The sequence below is a fragment of the Stegostoma tigrinum genome, chromosome 44 (genome assembly GCF_030684315.1).
Source record: "Stegostoma tigrinum isolate sSteTig4 chromosome 44, sSteTig4.hap1, whole genome shotgun sequence".
NCBI classification, from domain to species: domain Eukaryota; kingdom Metazoa; phylum Chordata; class Chondrichthyes; order Orectolobiformes; family Stegostomatidae; genus Stegostoma; species Stegostoma tigrinum.
The window spans coordinates 14,046,660-14,069,779 of NC_081397.1; the positions used below are offsets into that span (position 1 = coordinate 14,046,660).

The window sequence follows — 23,120 nt, forward strand, 5'->3', positions numbered from 1 at the left end:
CGAGCAGGACAGCATTAATCTTTTGTCAAATAGATGTCCCAGGCACAGCCAGAACAATTAAATAATGTGCCTTCAAAATGCACATCCTGTCCCAAAGCCTAACGTAGAATGCCAGCAGAGTGTGTGTGCACACTTTCTGGCACACACGCACTCCACTGAGTTGTAAATATATACACTATCCCCATCACATGTGTTACACCATCTAACAGCCATGAAGATCATGTATATTGCAAACCTCAGAATGTGTAATATTGAAGATGACTTCCACTCACGGATTTCAGGTCAGAGAGGTAGCCTTTCATGATAAGAGACAAATAGAACAGAATGTGAGCTAAATACTTCAATCCTCATGTGCACATGCACTCCCGTGTTCATAATGTGAATATCACTCATTCATTATATGGGGGGGAAAAAAAATTGGACAAATTTTGTGGAGTTCAGTTCAGGCAAATGCGAGGTGATGCATTTTGGAAGATCCAATTCAAAAGTGAACTATACGGAAAATGGACAAGCCCTGGCAAAAATTGATGCTCAGAGATCTGGGTGTTCAGGTCCATTGTACCCGAAGATGGCAACACAGTTCGATAGAATGGCCAAGAAGACATGTTGCATTCTTTGCTTCATCAGATGGGTCGTTTAGTGCAAGAGTTGGCAGGTCATGTTACAGTTGTATTGGACTTTGGTTTGTACACACTTAGAATCCTGTATACAGTTCAGGTCGCCACATTACCAAAAGGATCTTGATGCTTTGGAGAAGGTTGCAGAGGAAGTTAACAAAGATGTTGCCTGGTATGGAGGGTGCTAGCTCTGAATAGAGTTTGAGTACATGAGGATTATTTACATTAGAAAGATGGAGGTTGAGTGGGGACTTGATTGAGGCCGACAGAGTCATGAGTTGCAACAACAGGGTGGATAGCAAGAAGCTTTTTCCTCGAGTGTGGAACTCGATGACTAGGGGTAATGATTTCAAGGTGAGGGGGGACAAGTATAAGGATGATATGCATGGAAAATTCTTTACACCGAGGGCGGTGGGTGCCTGGAAAACTTTGCCAGCGGAGGTGGTAGAGATGTGCGTGATAGTGTCACTTTAAGATGTATCGAGACAGACACAAGACTGGACAGGGAGCAGAGGGATACAGATCCTTGGAATATAGGCGACAGGTTTCGGCAGAGGATATGGATCGGCGCAGGCTTGGAGGGCCAAAGGGCCTGTTCCTTTGCTGGAATTTTTTTTTTGTTCTTTGACACACTGAATTCCCAAGAAGTAGTCCAAGAAATATATTGAGCAAGAGATTAATTTCACCTCTCTACGTGTTACCATCTCATCGACTTAGAGGTAATTAATGTGTCATTTCCTTTTCTACAAACTGGAGAAATTGCACATCAGGACAGGTTTCAGATTGAAATTGACATTGACATTGCATTTGTTTGCATAAAACTACAAACTGAATAGTGAAAACCATCTGAAACACTTCTACTGTATATAAACTTTGCTATTTAAATAGACCAGAAGGAAATCAAATATTGACCTGAAATGATACAAAAAAAACCTACATTCAGGCAGATAACCTAGATTGTTGACTATACAATTAATAATGTCTCATACAGTGAGCTTGCAACAAGAAATGAACATTAAACTCTAAATGTGTCCAGACCAGAGACAGACCAAGCCGGAATAAGACATAAACCCGACCCTAGAAATTATACAGGGAGAGAATGATAAATGCATTCACACATTCACAAACCAGATAGCTTCAGGCATAGCCTAATAACTCATCTGTCAGATTTACAGGACAGGATTTGACAGGGCCAAATGGGTAAATACACTTGCACAGCCATAGAGAAGAAACTGACAGGCACATATTGATAACAGTACACTCATTCACACATCAGAAAGTGACAGGGACAGTAAGATAATTACACACACATTCAGACTGCAAAAACTGACAGGTACAGGCTGATAAATACATCCACACATGACAGGAAAGCAAAAGCATAAGCATATGTAGATTGATAACAACATTTGCATATTCACAGAAGATTTTGACTAGGACATATTTGTAACACTTTTGCATTCATGAGAGAGGAATTGATGGATATAGATTGATAACTAAACTCTCATATTTCACAGCAGAAACTGAGAGGGACAGTTGGATGGTTACGCTTATATCTTCACGTGACAGCTACCAACAAGTACGGATCAATGCTTATCACTCACACCCATATATTCATAGATGTCTGCAGCACAGCAAACAGACCTTTCTCTCATTGAACCTGCACTGTTTAGAAACAACCAGCCGACAATTCTACATCAATTCAGCCAGTATTCAAATTCCATAAATGTGTCATGTTGGCAGATGAAGTATCATCCTCACCTTTATCAGTTGTCAATTGCTTCACCTAGCATGATTAGAATATCTTTTATTCTATCTTAAGCAAGAGGACTTTATAATCATAGACCTTTTGTTTTCAAATTAGCTTAAATTTTGTTCAAATAGCCCTGTGTTCCTCTTGACATTCCATCTGAATTTTTACATCAAACACAAGGACGCTTCATGCCATTTTTTTCAAACAAGCAATATAACTACATAACCGTCCTCATTTATATTTTGCAAAGAGGGTTCAACAGTGTTTATTCTTCAGTAAATTCAGTTTGACGGCCCCAGTTTTACCCACTACATGACAGAAAACAAAAGTTCAACACCGAGCATGTTAATGTCTGCGCCATAAAACAAAATCGAAGTGAGAAAGCTAATTTTCTTTCCTGCACAAGCAACATTGTGGTCAGTCAGCCGCAATGCAGTTCATTTGTTCATTGCACTTCATCTTTGGCAATAACATACGAAATTAACATCTTTAGTTTAGCAGCATTCCAAGACTTGTGCCACTATGCAATGTTGAATGATATTAATATCATCCTGAAAATATCCTTTGATATCACCACAGCGATTAGTCTCTGCAATGTATCCTTTACAAAGATCCATTTATTTTCTGTCCTCAACTCTTGAGGAAAAGCACAGACGCATTTCAGTTGCAATGTCTTGCATTTTCACTTGCTTATAAATGTTGTAGGCACAAACAACTGAAGAACATAGGCTGTTTCCCATATGCGAAAGGAGAGATGAACTGAAAACTCTGTCCTCTGCCATGGTGGTAATTGGCTGCCCACTTTCCAAGAAATACTTAATCTGCTCAGTAACGCAATACAGGAAGATGGAAATAGGATCAATTGAGTGTATCTGTCTGTCTTGTTTCATAACAGCAGCTCCTGTGCCAATGCACGGTGGGTACAGAATAACTTACAAAGCACGGAGATGCTGCCAGGTTAGTAGATACCCAGGCGAAAACAAAAGAAAATGCCATTTCTCTTAAATATCACCTGGGTGGGAGAGCTCCTCTTTCATTCAGCATTCATAGGACAGGGTAAGAGTGAAGTACTTCAATCCCGGTATGTGAATGCTCTCCTTTAGGATTAAGTATGAGGTATCAGCTTGGCATAAAGTAAATTAGTCATGTTCACTACATTAGAAAATACTGAAGCTATTGCATGATCAATGATGAATTCTACTGAAACAGCTCAAGAAGTAAATTGAAAGCCAGATTAAATATGCCTCCAAATATCGCACCATGTCTTAGATTTGGACATGTAACTAATGTATCAATTTCCTTTGTTGGAACTGAACTATAGTAGGCCAAGTCTAAAATGAAATAAACATTACAATGTAATTTGCCTCCAAAGAGGTACAAATTAAAAAGCAGCTCTCATCTCGTACACAAGTACTGCATAACGGTGTTATTAAATGGACCAAAGAAGAAAGCAAATAGGGTCGTGAACAGATACAGATGCAAACAGATAACTGGAGATTATTGGCAATGGATTGAAGAAACGCTCACATAATGATCTTGTTACAGGAGGAATAAATTTGAAATACACAGTCAGATGAGTGACTGCCCAATCCAGAACCAAACTTACTATCATAACCTGTACAGAGACTCAATATTTGTGGACATTAACCAAACTGCATCTACAGAGTCAGAGACTGACAAAGGTATTAAAACAGTTTCATTTACATGATCTGATTCATAGGGCATTGGGTAAAATCTCATTCATGTTGAGCAGCAGAGATTTGAACAACAGAAGGATGTCAGCAGTTCCTACAAGTAACATGTTCAATGCAACATTACCCATTTGAACATTACCCACAACATTACCCATTCGGTGTCCGTGTGAAATATGATGACAAAGCATGAGGAACACATTGACACACAATGCCAGAGACTGAATTGATCCCATGGTGAACGTCAGCCCGATGCTGATGAAACTAACAATAACCACACTTGCAATCTCAGTGGGAGACTGACTATTTCAGAGAATTCTCGCACTCTCTTTATGATTAATGTGTTATAAGTTAGTGCTATGATGATTTTATAATACACCTCACCAAGGGTATCAGATCATACATGCCGAGCTAGAAACACAAACAGACATTTAAAGGACAGTGTGACTTAGACCAATACCTATCTTTAATTCAGATTGGCAGCTCATCAGAAAACTCTCTCTCATACAACAAACAGATGCTGAAAGGAAAGGAATGAAATTGATGCCTGTGGTCATCAGGGACTGTTGGACCAAAGGTCTGTTTCGCAGCTGTATGACTCTTTGACAATATTACTACCCTCAAATTCACAAAGCAGAAACCGATCGGAAGAAACTTGCAGTAACACTCCCAAGCCTCATGTGGCATAACGAGGCACTTGTATTCACAGAGCGGAATCTGACAGGGGGAAATAATAATTATATTTCCATATTCACATCACAGAAACTGACTGGAAAAGGTTTTCAATTGCACTTCAACATTCACACAGCAGGTAATGACAGGGACAGATTGATCACAATGTCCGTATATGCACATAGCCAAGAATGATCGGTAGAAATAGATAACTGTATTCTCGTATTCGCGTAGAGGAAACTGAGTTATAAATTCATAACTACATTTATATATTCACATCACAGAAACTGATAGTTGCAGATGAATAACTACATTCTCAGGTTCCCAGAGCAGACGTGGACAGGTACGGATTGAAATTTGCACCCAAATATTCATGTTGCATGTTCACACATCATTATCAACAGATTAATAAGAAAACTCACATCTAAATAACAGAAACAGATACTGATTGCTGTCTGAAGATGCAGTTGTATTTTTCAATCAGTCCCTGCCAGTTTTCACAATGTGGATGTGTGATTTTAGTTGTCAATCGATACCTGTCAGTGACTGCCACGTGAATGTGAGGGTAGTGTAATGCATGTTAACTACATGGATTTTAGTAAGACATTTGATAAAGTACCATGCAGCAGATGAATCAGAAATAGACAGGCTCATGGGATACAGAGCAATGTGTTAAATTGGAAGCAAAGTTGGCTCAGCAACAGGAATCAAATGGTCAATGGCTGCCCTTGTAAATGGAAAGCTGTTTCAGGTGGTGTTTCGCACAGCTCAGTGTTGGGACCGCTGCTGTTTGTTTTATATGGTAACAACTTGGACTTGAACATGTGGGTTACGATTGGGAAATTTTCAGCCAACACAAAAATTTATCAGAGTACTGGTAGTGCAGAGGATAACTGTCGGCTCCAAAATGATAGAGAAGGTTTGGTGGAAGGGGCAGATGAGTAGCACATGGAGTTCAACTCTGATAAATGTGAGGTAATGCATTTCAAGAGGTGAAAGGACATGAAATGGGAATACATGAGGTGGTGTGGAAATTGTAGATAAAGTGAGTGGTCTTGGTGTGCAAGTGTACTGGAGTGTGACAATAGCAGTACAGGTGGATAAGGTTGTTAAACTAGGTATATAGAATGCTGTCCTTCTTTGACAGAGGTATGAAGCACGCAAGTAGGGCCAGAACGATGAAACTATAGAAGACACTGGTGAGGCTGGAACTGATGTATTGTGCACTGCTATGGTCACCACATTACAGCAAGATGTTATTGCTCTGGATATATTACAGAGAAGATTTACTGGAATGTTGCCAGGGCTGGAGAGTTGTAGCTATGAGGAATAATTGTAGAGGTTGAAGCTGTATTATTTTGAACAGTGAAAGCTGGGAGTGCCATGTTTGAGGCAATTGGGATGGGCAGAGATAGAATCAACAGGGGGAATCTGTTTCCCTTGGCATAGAGTTTAAAACCATCGGGAGTTGATTAAGTGAAGTGGCAAGAGGATGAGAAATGATGGGAGAAAAACCATTTTTATGAGAGGGTGCTTATCTCAAATATGCTACCTGAGTTGCTGATAGCAGAGATTCTCAACTCTTGTAAGAACATACCTGGACCTCCACATTAACTCTGTAAGCTGCAGGGCTATGGGATGTATGCAAGAAGATCGGATTATGATGGCCATTTTGGGGTGTTTGGGTCAGCATGGAGATGATGAGCTCAATGGCCACCTTCTGTGCTGTATAATTTAAATTGATCAATAGTTCCTTATCATTCTGTCCCTGCCATTCTCTGCTGTGTAATTCATGAGTAATTACCAAAGACTTAGAGGGACACATTGATAACTACAGTCACACATTCACTAAGTAGGAACCAACATGAATAGATCAATAACTAAACTCATATCCACTGACAAGCTTCCACTGGGGAGTTCCAGTCATGGAGCTGTACAGGTATCATTTACTTTGAGGACCTCATTCAAATGGTGTTGAAGTTTTTAGAAATGATCAAACAAGGAGCAGCTCAGGGCTAGATTGGACCAAGACCCATAGTTATGTCAGAATTCCTAGTGATATTAAAATATCCAAATGATTATTAACTAAATGTTGTGTTGATCAGTTAAACATTGTCAAACCCAACTGATGCTGGTTTACATGAACTATCTCTTCTGTTTTCCTGCAGAAAAACACTTGAAGGACCAAGACAAAGTAAGATTTCTTCAGTACAATGGCAAGTGTGACCAGATCCTTCTGACAAACAGCAGGTATGTTCCCACTGTCAGAACATCCTTTCCACAGTCACAGAGCAGATTGAGTCAGACACACAGTGAGCTTAATTTCCAACAGTTATGTTCAAACAAACAGTAAAACAACGTTGAGGAAATGAAACTTTATTTTTCTTGTCTCTCCATTCCAAATGCACAGTTCCAACAAATTTCAGAATTCATCACCCATTGACTTTTACACCATTTTGAAGATGGATAGACTGAAATTATACACTCAGTATCTGAATGAAATCCACGTAAAATTACTCTCATAGCAACTATCACATAATGAGTCACACCTCCACCGATAATATTCCTGGCTGCTGACAATTAAGCCAGTTTTACAAGTAGAAAATGACCGGTATGGATTGATACCTAACCTCACTCATTTGTATTGCAAATGCTTATGAAAAAAAAATGATGACGAGACTCACATTGACATTGCAGAAACGGACAGCTAAAGATTAATAAAGATATTCACACATTCACATCATAGCAACTGGTATGCACACGTTCGTAAACAACACTCACATTCACATAGCAAACTGACAGCAACTGAACGGTAGCTACTTTCACATATCCACACAGCAGAAACTGGCAGCTACATATTGATGACAACTCCCAATTTCATAGACCACAAAGTGACAGGTACAGATTTGTAACTGCAATCACATATCCACAGATTAAAAAAAAACTGACTGTTACAGTTTGATGACTATACTCAAATATTCACAACGTATATTCCCACAGGTACACATTGATAACTTTACTGGCAAATTATGAGGTACTGACAGGTACAGGTGCTCGACATGCACATATCCATACGTAAGAAATTGATAGGAACTGATTGACGATAACCTTAGAGATAGCAAGAGCTGCAGATACTGGAGTCAGCCTTCCCAGTTTTACAAAGCATTAGCTGACAGGTACAGTTTGGTAACTACTCTCATATTCACAGAGTAGAAGCCGACAGGCTGTTATTGATAACTGCACACATGGTCACCAAGCAGAAACTCAGAGATTGATAACAGTGACATTGAAATTGCAGAAACTGGCAGCTACCCATTGATAACTGCTGTCACACTTGCATTGCAGGAACCGTTGGGGTCAGATTAATAACCATGCTGTTGTTGAATTGCTTGACAAGCTTGTTGTTGCTTGTTTACAGACATTTTGTCACCATACGACATAATACCTTCAGTGCACCTCTGGTGATGCATTGCTGTTGTGTCCTGCTGGCTGTTTATGTGCCGCAGTTTGCTGGGGTGGCTGACATCACTTCCGGATTTGTTTCTCAGTGGTTGGTATATGGGATCCTGCTCTATGCATTTGTTAATGGCATTCCAGTTTGAATATCAGGCCTCCAGGAATTCTCATGCATGTCTTTGGTTGACTTGTCCTCAGATGACTACGTTGTCCCAGTCAAATCGGTGTCCCACTTCGTCCATGTGTATTGAGATGAGTGATAGTTGGCCATGTCTCTTGGTAGCTAGATGGTGTTTATGAATTGTGATGTCTAGCTTCCTACCAGTTTGGCCTTTGTAATGTTTTTGGCATCTGTCCACGATATCTCGCAAATAACGTTGGTTCTGTCAGTTGTGGTTGTTGGATCGGGGTAATATGGTGGTCATTTCTGATATGTTTTTCATGTATGGTGGGGAGACCAGTGTCTCTGGAAGTGTTGTGTTATCCATTTGTCGTCTGTTGTGCAGGTGTTGAAGGACTACGCTTTTCAGGTAACCCCGTCATTTCTGTAGACACTGTATCAGCGTTCTTACATAGAACATTACTGCACAGTACAGGCCCATCAGCCCTCGATGTTGTGCCAACCTGTCATACCGATCTGAAGCCCATCTAACCTACAATATTCCATGCACGTCCATATGCTTATCCAATGATGACTTAAATGTACCTAAAGTTGGCGAATCTACTACCATTGCAGGCAAAGCGTTCCATTCCCTTACCACTCTCTGAGTAAAGAAACTACCTCTGACATCTGTCCTGTATCTTTCACCCCTCAATTTAAAACTATGCCCCCTCATGCTCGCTGTCACCATCCTAGGAAAACGGCTGTCCCTATCCACTCTATCTAACCCTCTGATTATTTTATATGTTTCAATTAAGTCACCTCTCAACCTTCTTCTCTCCAATGAAAACAGCCTCAGGTCTCTCAGCCTTTCCTCGTAAGACCTTCCCTCCATACCAGGCAACATCCCAGTAAATCTGCTCTGTACCCTTTCCAAAGCTTCCACATCCTTCTGATAATGCGGTGACCAGAACTGTACGCAGTACTCCAAGTGCGGCTGTACCAGAGTTTTGTGCAGCTGCAGCATAACCTCTTCGTTCCAGAACTCGATCCCTCTATTAATAAAAGCTAAAACACTGTATGCTTTCTTAACAGCCCTGTCAACCTGGGTGGCAACTTTCAAGGATCTGTGTACGTGGACACCGAGATCGTTCTGCTCGTCGCCACTACCAAGAATCTTACCCCAGTACTTTGCCTTCTGGTTACTCCTACCAAAGTGCATCACCTCACACTTGTCTGCATTAAACTCCATTTGCCACCTCTCAGCCCAGCTCTGCAGCTTATCTATGTCTCTCTGCAACCTTCAGCATCCTTCGTCACTATCTTCAACTCCGCCGACCTTGGTGTCGTCCGCAAATTTACTAACACATCCTTCTACGCCCTCATCCAGGTCATTTATAAAAATGACAAACAGCAGTGGACCCAACACTGACCCTTGCGGTACACCTCTAGTAACTGCTGTCCAGGATGAACATTTCCCATCAACTACCACCCTCTGTCTTCTTTCAGCAGGCCAATTTCCGATCCAAACTGCTATATCTCCCACAATTCCATTCCTCCGCATTTTGTACAAGAGCCTACTGTGGGGAACCTTATCGAATGCCTTGCTGAAATCCAACACATCAACAGGTTTACTCTCATCTACCTGTTTGGTCACCTTCTCAAAGAACTCAATAAGATTTGTGAGGCACGCCTTTCCCTTCACAAAACCGTGCTGACTATCCCTAATCAATTTATTCTTTTCTAGATGATTATAAATCCTATCCCTTATAATCTTTTTAACACATTGCCAATACCTGAGGTAATGCTCACTGATCTATAATTATCAGGGTTGTCTCTACTCCCCTTCTTGAACAGGGGAACCACATTTGCTATCCTCCAGTCATCTGGCACTATTCCTGCAGACAATGACGAGTGAAAGATCAACGTTAAAGGCTCGGCAATCTCCTCCCTGGCTTCCCAGAGGATCCTCAGATAAATGCCATCCGGCCCAGAGGACTTATCTATCGTCACCCTCTGTAGGATTTCTAATACCTCTTCCTTGTGAACCTCAATCCCACCCAGTCTAATAGCCTGTATCTCAGTATTCTCCTCGACAACATTGCTGTTTTCAGGAGTGAATACTGTTGAAAAATATGCATTGAGTGCTTCCCCTATCTCCTCTGACTCCCCACACAATCTACCGCTACTATCCTTGATTGGCCCTCATCTTACTTTTGTCATTCTTTTATTCCTTAAATACCTATAGAAAGCCTTAGGGTTTACCCTGATCCTATCCGCCAACAACTTCTCATGTCTCCTCCTGGCTCTTCTGAGCTCTCTCTTTAGGTCTTTCCTGGCTACCCCGTAGCCCTCAAGCACTCTAACTGAGCCTTCACATCTTATCCTAACATAAGTCTTCTTCTTCCTCTTTACCAGAGATTCCACCTCCTTCGTAAACCACGGCTCCCGCGCCGTACAGCTTCCTCCCTGCCTGACAGGTACATACTTATGTAGGACACACAGGAGGTTTTCCTTGAATAAACGCCACATTTCTAATGTGCCCATCCCCTGCAGTTTCCTTCCCCATCCTATGCTCCCTGAATCTTGCCTTATCTCATCGTAATTGCCTTTCCCCCAGCTATAACTCTTGCCCAGTGGTATACACATATCCTTTTCCATCACTAAAGTAAACATAACAGAATTGTGATCGCGATCACTGAAGTGCTCACCTACTTCCAAATCCAACACCTGGTCGGGCTCTTGCCCAGCACCAAATCTAATGTGGCTTCGCCCCTTGTTGGCCTATCTACATACTGTGTCAGGAAGCCCTCCTGCACACACTGGACAAAAACTGACCCATCTATAGTACTTGAACTATAGTGTTCCCAGTCAATATTTGGAAAGTTGAAGTCCCCCATGACAACGACCCAGTCTCTCTCACTCCTATCGAGAATCATCTTTGCTATCCTTTCCTCTACATCTCTGGAACTATTCGGAGGCCTATAGGAAACTCCCAACAGGGTGACCTCTCCTTTCCTGTTTCTAACCTCAGCCCATACTACCTCAGTTGATGAGTCCCCAAACATGCTTTCTGCAACTGTAATCCTTGACCAACAATGCCACACCTCCCTCATTTTACCATCTTCTCTGTTCTTACTGAAACATCTAAATCCCAGAACCTGCAACAGCCATTCCTGTCCCTGCCCTATCCATGTCTCTAAAATGGCCACAACATTGAAGTCCCAGGTACTAACCTATGCTGCAAGTTCACCCACCTTATTCCAGACGCTCCTGGCGTTGAAGTAGACACACTTCAAAGCAACTTCTTGCTTGCCGGCGCCATCTTGCATCCCTGAAACTTTATTTCTGACCTCCCTACTCTCAACCTTTTCTATCCTCAACCTACAATTTTGGTTCCCATCCCCCTGCTGAATTAGTTTAAACCCACCCGAATAGGCTGAGCAAATTTTGCCCCCAGGAGATTGGTACCCCTCTGGTTCAGGTGAAGACCATCTTCCTTGTAGAGGTCCCACCTACCCCAGAAAGAGCCCCAATTATCCAAGAATCCAAAACCCACCCTCCTGCACCATCCCTGTAGCCACGTGTTCAACTCCTCTCTCTCCCTATTCCTCGCCTCACTAGCACGTGGCACGGGCAACAAACCAGACACAACAACTCTGTTCGTCCTAGCTCTCAGCTTCCATCCGAGCTCCCTGAATTTCTGCCTTAAATCCCCATCTCTCTTCCTACCTATGTCGTTGGTGTCAATGTGCTTCCTCGGCTTTACGCAGCTCTGGATGCTGCAGTGTGTTATGGCTCACTTGAACAGTGTTTTGATGCAGCTCCATTAGTGGGGATTGGCGTGATTGCAGTTGTAGTTGAGTACCTGATCAGTATGTATTAAAAACTGTAATAACTGCACTGTCAAGACTCTTGTAACTGAAACTGACAGATACAGCTTGATGTGGAGTGCCTCCGAGATGGATTCTTGGAACAGCTGGTACTGGAACCTACCAGGGAGAAGGCAATTCTGGGTCTGGTGTTGTGCAATGAACCAGATTTGATGAGGGACTTCAAAGTAGAGGAGCCATGAGGAAGTAGTGACCATAATATGATAAGTTTTAATCTGCAATTTGAGAGGGAGAAGGGAGAATCGGAAGTGTCAGTATTGGCGTTGAACAAAGGGAACTATGGAGCTATGAGGGAGGAGCTGGCCAAAGTTCAGTGGTTCAATACCCTCGCAGGGATGGCAGTGGAACAACAATGGCAGGTATTTCTGGATATAATGCAGAAGGTGCAGGATCCGTTCATTCCAAAGAGGAAGAAAGATCCTATGGGGAGGCAGGGTCGGCCGTGGCTGACAAGGGAAGTTAAGGACTGTATAAAGATAAAAAAGAAGTAGTATAACATAGCAAAGATGAGCGGGAAGCCGGAGGACTGGGACAGTTTTAAACACCAACAGAGGATAACTAAAAAGGCAATACATGGAGAAAAAAATGAGGTACGAAGGCACACTGGCCAAAAATATAAGAGGATTATAAAGGACATCTGCCAATGTGGTATACTGCATCCACTGTACCCGGTGTGGCTTCCTCTACATTGGGGAAACCAAGCGGAGGCTTGGGGACCGCTTTGCAGAACACCTCCGCTCAGTTCGCAACAAACAACTGCACCTCCCAGTCGCAAACCATTTCCACTCCCCCTCCCATTCTTTCGATGACATGTCCATCATGGGCCTCCTGCAGAGCCACAATGATGCCACCCGAAGGTTGCAGGAACAGCAACTCATATTCCACCTGGGAACCCTGCAGCCATATGGTATCAATGTGGACTTCACTAGTTTCAAAATCTCCCCTTCCCCCACCGCATCCCTAAACCAGCCCAGTTCGTCCCCTCCCCCCATTGCACCACACAACCAGCCCAGCTCTTCCCCTCCACCCACTGCATCCCAAAACCAGTCCAACCAGTCTCTGCCTCCCTAACGTGTTCTTCCTCTCATCCATCCCTTCCTCCCACCCCAAGCCGCACCCCCATCTACCTACTAACCTCATCCCACCTCCTTGACCTGTCCATCTTCCCTGGACTGACCTATCCCCTCCCTACCTCCCCACCTATACTCTCTCCACCTATCTTCTTTTCTCTCCATCTTCGGTCCGCCTCCCCCTCTCTCCCTATTTATTCCAGAACCCTCACCCCATCCCCCTCTCTGATGAAGGGTCTAGGCCCGAAATGTCAGCTTTTGTGCTCCTGAGATGCTGCTTGGCCTGCTGTGTTTATCCAGCCTCACATTTTATTATCTTAATACAGAGGATAGTAAATGTTTTTTTAGGAATGTGAAAAGAAAAAAAATGGTTCAGACTAAAATTGGGCCCTTGAAGTCAGAAACGGGTGTATTTATTATGGGGAACAAGGAAACGGCAGAAGTTGAGTAGGTACTTTCCTTGTGTCTTCCCTAGTGAAGACAGATCGAATCTCCCAAATGTTATAGTGGCTGAAGGACCTAAGGTAATGGATGAACTGAAGGGAATTTATATTAGGCAGGAAATGGTGTTGGATATATTGTTAGGTCTGAAGGCTGATATGTCCCTGAGACCTGATGGTCTGCGTCCCAGGGTACTTAAGGTGGTGGCTCCACAAATCGTGGACGCATTGGTAATTATTTTCTAATATTCTATAGATTCAGGATCAGTTCCTGCGGATTGGAGGGTGGCTAATGTTGTCCCACTTTTCAAGAAAGGAGGGAAAGAGAAAATAGGGAATTATAGACCGTTAGCCTGAAGTCAGTGGTGGGAAAGATGCTGACATCAATTATTAAGGAAGAAATTACGAATTATTTGGATAGCAGTAACAGGATAGGGCAGAGTCAGCATGGATTTACAAAGGGGGAAATCGTGCTTGACTAATCTTCTGGACTTTTTTGAGGATGTAACTATGAAGATGGACAAGGGAGAGCCAGTGGATGTAGTGTACCTGGACTTTCAGAAGGCCTTTGATAAAGTCCCACATAGGAGATTAGTGAGTAGAATTCGGGCACATGGTATTGGGGGCAAAATACTGGCTTGGATTGAAAATTGGCTGGCTGACAGGAAGCAAAGAGTAGTGATAAACGTGTCCCTTTCAGAATGACAGGCAGTGACCAGCGGCGTTCCACAAGGTTCGGTGCTGGGACCGCAGCTATTTACAATATACATTAATGATACAGATGAAGGCATTAAAAGTAATATTAGCAAATTTGCTGATGACACAAAGCTGGGTGGCAGGATGAAATGTGAGGAAGATGTTATGAGAATACAGGTGACTTGGACAGGCTAGGTGAGTGGACGGATGCATGGCAGATGCAGTTTTATGTGGATAAATGTGTGGTTATCCACTTTGGTGGCCAGAACAGAAAGGCAGATTACGATCTAAATGGAGTCAAGTTAGGTAAAGGGGAAGTTCAACGAGATCTGGGTGTTCTTGTACATCAGTCAATGAAAGCAAGCATGCAGGTGCAGCAGGCAGTGAAGAAAGCTAATAGCATGCTGGCCTTCATAACAAGAGGAATTGAGTATAGAAGCAAAGAGGTCCTTCTGCAGCTGTACAGGGCCCTGGTGAGACCGCACCTGGAGTATTGTGTGCAGTTTCGGTCTCCAAATTTGAGGAAGGACATTCTGGCTATTGAGGGAGTGCAGCGTAGGTTCACAAGGTTAATTCCCAGAATGGCAGGACTATCATACGTTGAAAGATTGGAGTGACTGGGCTTGTGTACACTTGAGTTGAGGAGGATGAGAGGGAATCTGAGTGAGATGTATAAAATTATTAAGGGTTTGGACACTCTGGAGGCAGGAAACATGTTTCCGTTGATGGGGGAGTCCAGAACCAGAGGACACAGTTTAAAAATAAGAGGGAGGCCATTTAGAACAGAGTTGAGGAGAAATGTCTTCACCCAGAAAGTGGTGGATGTATGGAATGCTCTGCCCCAGAAGGCAGTGGAGGCCAAGTCTCTGGATAGTTTCATGAAAGGGACAGATAGAGCTCTTAAAGATAGTGGAATTAAGGATTATGGGGATAAGGCAGGAACAGCATACTGATTGTGGATGATCAGCCATGATCATAATGAATGGTGGTATTAGCTTGAAGGGCCGAATGGCCTACTCCTGCACCTATCGTCGATTGTCTAAACATTCACTCAGCAAAACAGTGTCGTGGATAGACTGATAATTTCAGATACATATTCACTGAGTAGAAACTGATTGAAAGAGAATGACATCTATACTCAGGTACCCAGAGAGCAGAAACTGACAGGAACAGGTTGATGATAACACTGACATGTATAGGGTGATCCCTGCACTCTCTCGTTCCAATTGCATTGACTGAGTGGTACAGATTGATTCCTGCACTCTCACATTCACACAACAGAAAGTGGCAGAGACAGACAGATAACTGCATTCATTCACGCAGCACAAATTGTGAGGACGAGGTTGACAACACACACTCTCACATTCACAGAGCAGAAACTGACAGCTGCAAAGTAAATCTGCACTCAGACATTCACAAAGCTGAAACTGAAAGGCCCATATAGATACCCTCACTCTCTGTATCACACAGCTTAAATGGACAAAATAAAAATGGAAAGAACTACGGATGCTCCCCCCGCAGTGGTCGAGAATGACCTCATAGCCTCACCCTGCCCCCGCAATAACTGCCAAAAGAGAATCCCCCTTCGTCCTCACATACCACCCCACCAACGTCTGGATACAATACATCATCCACTGACATTTGCACCATCTACGATTCGACCCCACCACCAAAGACATTTTTCCTTCCCCACCCTTGTCTGCCATCTGGAGAGACCACTCTGCGCGACTCCCTTGTCTGCTCCACACTCTCCTCCAACCCCACCAGACCTGGCGCTTTCCCCTGCAACCGCAGGAAGTGCTACACTTGCCCCCACACATCCTCCCTCACCCGCATCACAGGCCCCAAGATGACCTTCCGCATCAAGCAGATGCTCACCTGCCCATCCGTCAATGTGGTATACTGCATCCGCTGTACCCGTTGTGGCTACCTCCACATTGGGGAAACCAAGCGGAGGCTTGGGGGCCGCTTTGCAGAACACCTACACTCGGTTTGCCAATAACAACTGGACCTCCCAGTCGCAAACCATTTCAACTCCCCATCCCAATCCTTAGACAACATGTCCATCTTGGGCATCCTGCAGTGCCATAACGATGCGTAGGTTGCAGGAACAGCAACTCATACTCCGCTTGGGAACCCTGCAGCCTAATGGTATCGATGTGGATTTCACCAGCTGCAAAATCTCCCCTCCCCCCCCCCACTACATCCGAAACCAGCCCAGCTCATCCCCGCCTGCCGAACCTGTTCTTCCTCTCACCTATCCCCTCCTCCTACCTCAAGCCGAACCTCCATTTCCTACCTCCTAACCTCATCCCGCCCCCTTGACATGTCCGTCCTCCTCAGACTGACCTCTCCCCACCCATACTCTCCTCTCCACCTATCTTCTCCTCTGTCCATCTTCAGTCCACCTCCCCCTCTCTCCCTATCTCTTTCAGAGTCCTCTCTCTCTCCTCCTTTTTCTGATGAAGGGTCTAGGCCCGAGATGTCAGCTTTTATGCTCCTAAGATGCTGTTTGGCCTGCTGTGTTCATCCAGCCCCACGCCTTGTTATTTGCGGATGCTGTAAATCGGGAACAAAAACCAAGGTGCTGGAAAAGCTCAGCAGGTCTGGCAGCATCTGTGAGGAAGAAAATAGAGTTAACATTTAAGGTCCAGTGTACAGATCGATAACTAAACTCACATCTTCACATTGAGGAATCTTTGAGCGAGAGACTGATAATTACAGTCGTACATTCACAGAACAGGAACTCACAGGCATAGATTGATAACTAACCTCATATCTTAACATAGCAGAAACTGACTGGCATAGATTGGAAACTGCATTCACATTATCTTGTCAGCTGCATCTCACATGTACAGATAGATAACTACACTCATACATTCACACTGTAAATACTGACAATGACAAACAGATAGCTTCAATCCCACCTATTGCATAGCAGAAACTGTCAGGAACAGATTGATAACTGCACTCAAATGTTGACACATCAGAAGCTGACCAGCACTGTTTAATATCCAAACTCTCATAATCACATACCAGAAAATGGCAAGTATAAATTGACAACCACACTCTCGCATCCACAGTCACAGAAACTGACAGGGAAAGAACTGATAAAAGCATTCAGACATTCACATCGCAGACCCTGGCAGAAATAGAGTGACAACTAAATTCTCTCATTCTTATAACAGAAACTGTCATGGATAGACTTAAAATTTATTCATCAAGCAGAACCTGACAGATACAGAGTGATGACTGCTGCCAAACATTCGCAGAGCACATATGAAAATAAACAGATTGATAACTAAACACCCATTTTCACGTGACAGGAGACTGATGGGGAAAAATTAGTACATACACTCATACATTCACGAGGCAAAGACAGATATGGACAGAATGATAACTACAATTACACGTTCATGCAGCATAATCTTTCAGGAATGTGCTGATAATTGTACAAACAAACTGACTTAGGAGAAACTGACAGTCACAGATTTAAAACCACACTCTCGTTTTCACAAACTACAAAAACTGGCAGGTACTGCGTGACACCTGAACTCAAATAGTCACAGAACAAAAGTCTCCCAGGTACAGTGTGATAACTACATTCTCACATCTGCCGAACGGAAACTAAACTCACGTATTGACAGAGCAGAAATTGGCAGGTCCAGAGTACTGCCTGCACTCTTACATTGATACCACCGAATGGACATTTAGGTACGAGTAACAACACTCATGCATTTTCTTGGAGAAACTGTCAGGCATGGATTGAGAACTACACCCACACATTCACAGAGCACAGATTGAAAGGAACAGACTAATAATGTCACACTTTCAGACAACAGAAATGATAGAGGCAGATGAGCTGAAATATCAAGGGACATTGAGGATCTGGTTAGGAAAGGGAAGAAGGCATACATTGGGTTTAAACGATCAGGCTCAAGTGAATCTCTAGATAACTATAAAGAGTGGAGAAGCACACATCAGAGGGAAATCAGAAGAGCAAAAGATGGCATGAAATGGATCTGGCAGAAAAGGTTATAGAGGCTCCATGGCTATATTAAGACTAAAAGCTTGGCTGGGGAAAGGAGGTCCCCTTAAAGATCAGGTTGGTAGTCCATGTGTGAAGCCACAGCAGAAGAGGAGGATTTTTAACGAATATTTCTCCTCAGTGTTTGCTGAGGAGAGAATCATGGATACTGAGGAAATAAGGGAAGGAAGTGGAGATATTTTGTACCGCACATATATGACCAGAGAGTGAGTGTTTGCAGCCTTAGATCATATTTAAGATGGATGAATTCCCAAGGCCTGATAAAGTCCATCCTCAGATTTTGTGGGAAGCTCAGAAAGAAATTGCAGAGGCCCTTCCCTTGCTGAGATTTTAGCCTCATTTTTAGCCACTGGTGAAGTTCTGGATACTGGAGGGTGGCTAATGTTTTCCATTGTTTAAGAGATGGAGCTAAGACAAGCCAGGGAACTTCCAGCCAGTGAGCCTAACATCAGCAGTAAGCAAGTTATTGGAGAGGATACCGAGTGACAGGATCAATGAACACAGTCAAGGTATGATTACGGATAGTCATCACGGATTTGTGTGCGGGAAGGCACATCTGACAAATTTTTGAGCATTTCAAAGAGGGAACCAAGTGGAGGGCAGTGGATGTACTCTGTATGGACTTTAGTAAGGCCTTTGACAAGGTCCTGCACGGCAGAGCCCCTCTCACCGCCAGCCAAGCAATGCCCTTGTGCTTGTTTTTAAAATTCTGGTGATGACGCATTCTGCTGATCGACTTTGGCAGTCTGCGTGGGCAACGACACGACGGGATCCACATTCTCCTTTTCCCGAAGGGTCTCGAGGATATTACGTGCTGACCACTGCCTGGCGGCCTTGTGGTCAAAGGTGTTTCAAAAATTTCTCCACGAAGGACAGGTGGTACGGGACGGTCCAACTACGCAGAGCGTTCTGCGGCAACGAGGCCAGGCCCATCCATCGCAACACAGTGGACAGGTAGAACCTTGGTATGCAGTGACACTTGGTGTTTGCGGACTGAGGATCTACGCACAGCTTGATGCAGCCACACACAAAGGTAGCCATCAGGGCGAGGTTAGCGTTCGGTACACCCTTTCCCCTGTTTTCCAGGTCTTTGTACATGGTGTCCCTGCGGACCTGGTCCATCCAGCCTCGACCCCCAAATGAAGTGGAAGATGGCCCGGGTGACTGCAGCGGCGCAGGTCCAGAGAATAGGCCAGGCCTGCGCCACATAGAACAGTACCGAAAGCCCCTCTCACCTGACAAACAGGTTCTTACCCGTGATGGAGGGGGACCGGAGGGTCCACCTGTCCAGCTTCTGCTTCAGTTTGGTGATATGCTCCTCCCAAGTCTTAGTGCACACCCCACCTCCACCGAACCAAACACCCAGCACCTTCAAGTAGTCTGTCCTGACGGTGAAGGGGCGAAGGAGCGGTCGTCCCAGTTCCTGAAGAACATGGCCACGCTCTTACCCCTATTGACTTTGGCACCCGAGGCCAGTTCAAACTGGCCGCAGATGTCCAACAGCGTACTCACCGACCGAAGATCGGTGCAGAAGACGGCGACATCGTCCATGTACAGGGAGGTTTTGACCTGAAGGCCTCCGCTGCCTGGGATAGTCACGCCCTTAAGGCTCATGTCCTCCCTGATGTTCTGGCCAAGGGCCCAATATTGCGCACGAAAAAGGCAGGAGAGAGCGGGCAGCCCTGCCTGACTCCAGATCTGATGGGAAAACTGTTTGATTCCCACCCATTGATCAAGACTAGGCTAAAGATGTTGGTGCAGAGCAGCCGGATCCAATTGCGGCTGCCCTCCCCGAACCTCAATTTGGAGAGCATGTCCCTCATGTCAGCATGAGAGACCCTTTCGAAGGCCTTCTCCTGGTCCAGGCTGACAAGGCAGGTGTCCACCCTCCTGTCCTGCATGTAGGCGATCATATCCCTGATCAGCGCGAGGCTCTCAGCGATCTTCCTGCCTGGCACAGCACAGGTTTGGTCAGGGTGAATTGCCGACTCCAGGACAGACCTGACCCGGTTGGCTATTACCTTGGCCAGGATTTTGTAGTCCACGTTCAATAATGAAATGGGACGCCAATTCTTAATTTCTTCCCTCTCCCCCTTCCTCTTGTAAATGAGGATGATGATGCCCTTCGTCATGGACTTGCACATTGCCCCTGCCCGAAGCGCACTATCGTACACCTCCAGCATGTCCTGGCCGACCAGGTCCCACAGAGCGGAATACAGCTCGACCGGTAAGCTGTTGCTTCCGAGAGTCTTATTCCTCTCCAAGGACTTGAGGGCTCTGGTCAGCTCATCCAGGGATATTGGCCGGTCCAGCCACTCCACAGTGCCGTTGTCCAAGATCTTCGTGATAGATGACAGGAACCACTCAGAGGCCGTTCTGTCCATGGGCTTCGCGTCCTACAGTCTGGCGTAGAAGGATCTGCTGATCCTCAAAATGTCGGGACGAGACGACGTCACCGAGCCATCATCCTCCTTCAGCTGGAGGAGCATTGTAAAACTGGCCTCACCTACGTCCTCTACAGCCACGACATGACATCACTCCTATACTGAATGTTCTGTGCCAAACACCACCTTCACCATCGTGTGTACCTGTGACTTCTCTTTCAAGCACCATGCGCCTGTACCCTAGGTCTCCTCTCCGGAATACACCCAGGGACTGTTTTTCGATAATAAAATAATAATGAGCACTGCATTTGGAGACTCAATTATCAAGTCAGTGTTAATGTGGTGGAGGATGAATGGCAGGTGTGTATACAAGATGTTTTCCTGGACTATCACATTGAGGCACCAATCTGGGATCATATAAGGATTTGGTATTTTGTAATGAGAAAGGATTCATGAATACCTGTTCTTCAGATTAGCCCATAGGAAATAGTGATTGTAACATCATAGAATTTAGGAAATAGTGACCATAATGTCGCAATTTTGGTTAAGTTTGAATGTGACATTGTTCAGCTTTAAGATGAACAAAGGAAAATATAAATATAAAAGAAGAGGTCATCTGAAGGAAAGTTTAAAAATACACAAAAATAGTCAATAGGAAATAGGCAATTCTATAAACAAATAATTCAGGCTCCAAAACAAGACTGTAAGTTGCTGGAAGTGCTCGGCAAGTCAGCAGCATGTGTGAAGAAATAAGTCAGAACTGACTAGGATCACTGGACCCGAAACGTGAAGTCTGGTGTTTTCCCGATTTACAGCATTCACAGGTCTTTCAGTTTTTACTTCAGGTTTCACAGGTCTTTCAGTTTTTACTTCAGGTTCCACAACGGTTGTACATTCTTTTAATGTATAAACGTTCAACGGGAACAGTGGATCTAATGAAGGATCACTAAAGATATATAACATTTTGTGAGGTGAAATCAAGCAGATTAAGGGACTGCCAGAAACATAATTGGCACATTTTTGGCTATTCTTTCCTAACTGCAGATTCTGAAGTTGGTCATGCTGACTTGAAGGTGTCCAATGTAACCTCTTGGATAGTGATGAAAATGGGACAATGGAGATCTTCGTTAGCTTGGTGACCACAATAGAGAACATGTTAGAATCTGTTCGAGAGAACCTGGTACATGAACAGGAATCGAAGATTGAATATATGGGACAGAGCCAACAAGGCAGCATTAAAAGGCGATCGTGCTTGGTAAAACTGATGGAGATTTTGATGATATTAGTTACACCATCAGTAAATGAGAAAAAGAGAGTTGATTTTTTTTTAATTCATTTGTGGGACATGGGCATCGCAGGATGGCCAGTATTTCTTGCCCACCCCTCGTTGCCCTTGAGAAGGTGGTTGGAAGCTGCCTTCTTGAACTGTTGCCATCCAACGGCTGTGGGTTGCCCCACAGTGCCATTACAGAGGATATTCCAGGATTTTGACTCAGCATAAGCGAAGGAACAGCGATACATTTCCAAGTCAGGGTGGTAAGTGGCTTGGAGGGGATCTTGAAGCTGGTGGTGTTCCTATCTGTCTGCTGCCCTTGTCCTTCTCAATGGAAGTGGTTATGGATTTGGAAGGTGCTGTCAGAGGATCTTTGGTGAATTTCTGTCGTGCATCTTGCAGACGGTACACACTGCTGTTACTGACTGTCGGTGGTGGAGGGAGTGGATGCTTGTGGATGTAGTGCCAATCAAGCGGGATCCTTTGTGTTGGTTATTGTCAAGCTTCTTGAGTGTTGTTGGGGCTGCTCTCATCCCGTCACATGGGTAGTATTCCATCACATTCCTGACTTGTGTCTTGTAGATTGTGGACAGGCTTGAAGGAGTCAGGAGAGAAGTGAGTCACTGTGGTAGTCTCAGCTCTGACCAGCTCTTGTACCAACTGCGTTCATGTGCTCAGCCCAGTTGAGTTTCTGCTCAATGATAACCCCCAGGATGTTGATGGTGGAGGGTTCAGTGATGGTAACAACATTGAATGTCAAGGGGTGGTGAATAGATTGTCTCTTATTGGTGATGGCCATAGCCTTCTTGCATTTGAACACAGACTGCTTCAGTATCTGTGGAGTGACAAATGGTAATGAACAGTGGCGAATATCACCACTTCTGACCTTATGAGGTGGGAAAGGCCATTGGTGAAGCAGCTGAAGATGGTTAGGCTGAGGACACTATGCTAAGGCACTCTGGCAGAGATGTCCTGGAGCAGAGATAATTGACCTCCAACAACCACAACCATCTTTCTGTGTGTCACGTAT

At 44.2% G+C, this 23,120-nt stretch overlaps 2 protein-coding genes across 13 annotated transcripts in view; both read left to right on the forward strand.

The window, feature by feature from the left end:
• LOC132207180 (uncharacterized) overlaps window positions 1–23,120 on the forward strand; it is a 103,739-nt gene that overhangs the window by 26,931 nt on the left and 53,688 nt on the right. The gene's annotated exons all lie outside the window — the stretch shown is intronic.
• Window positions 1–23,120, forward strand: part of LOC132207171 (uncharacterized) — a 63,230-nt gene that overhangs the window by 1,902 nt on the left and 38,208 nt on the right. For 9 of the 12 annotated variants that reach the window (XR_009443348.1, XR_009443349.1, XR_009443350.1 and 6 more), the window contains exon 3: window positions 6,899–6,980. Coding sequence is in view for 1 of the 12 variants with exons in the window: in XM_059642370.1 (XP_059498353.1) it covers window positions 3,941–4,049; window positions 6,899–6,980; window positions 9,382–9,718 (528 nt within the window). In the remaining 11 variants the exon portion in view is untranslated. Of the gene's footprint in view, window positions 1–3,912; window positions 4,050–6,898; window positions 6,981–9,381; window positions 13,184–21,861; window positions 22,603–23,120 lie in introns of those variants that run through there. The other 3 variants (XM_059642370.1, XR_009443353.1, XR_009443352.1) reach the window with 3 other exon arrangements.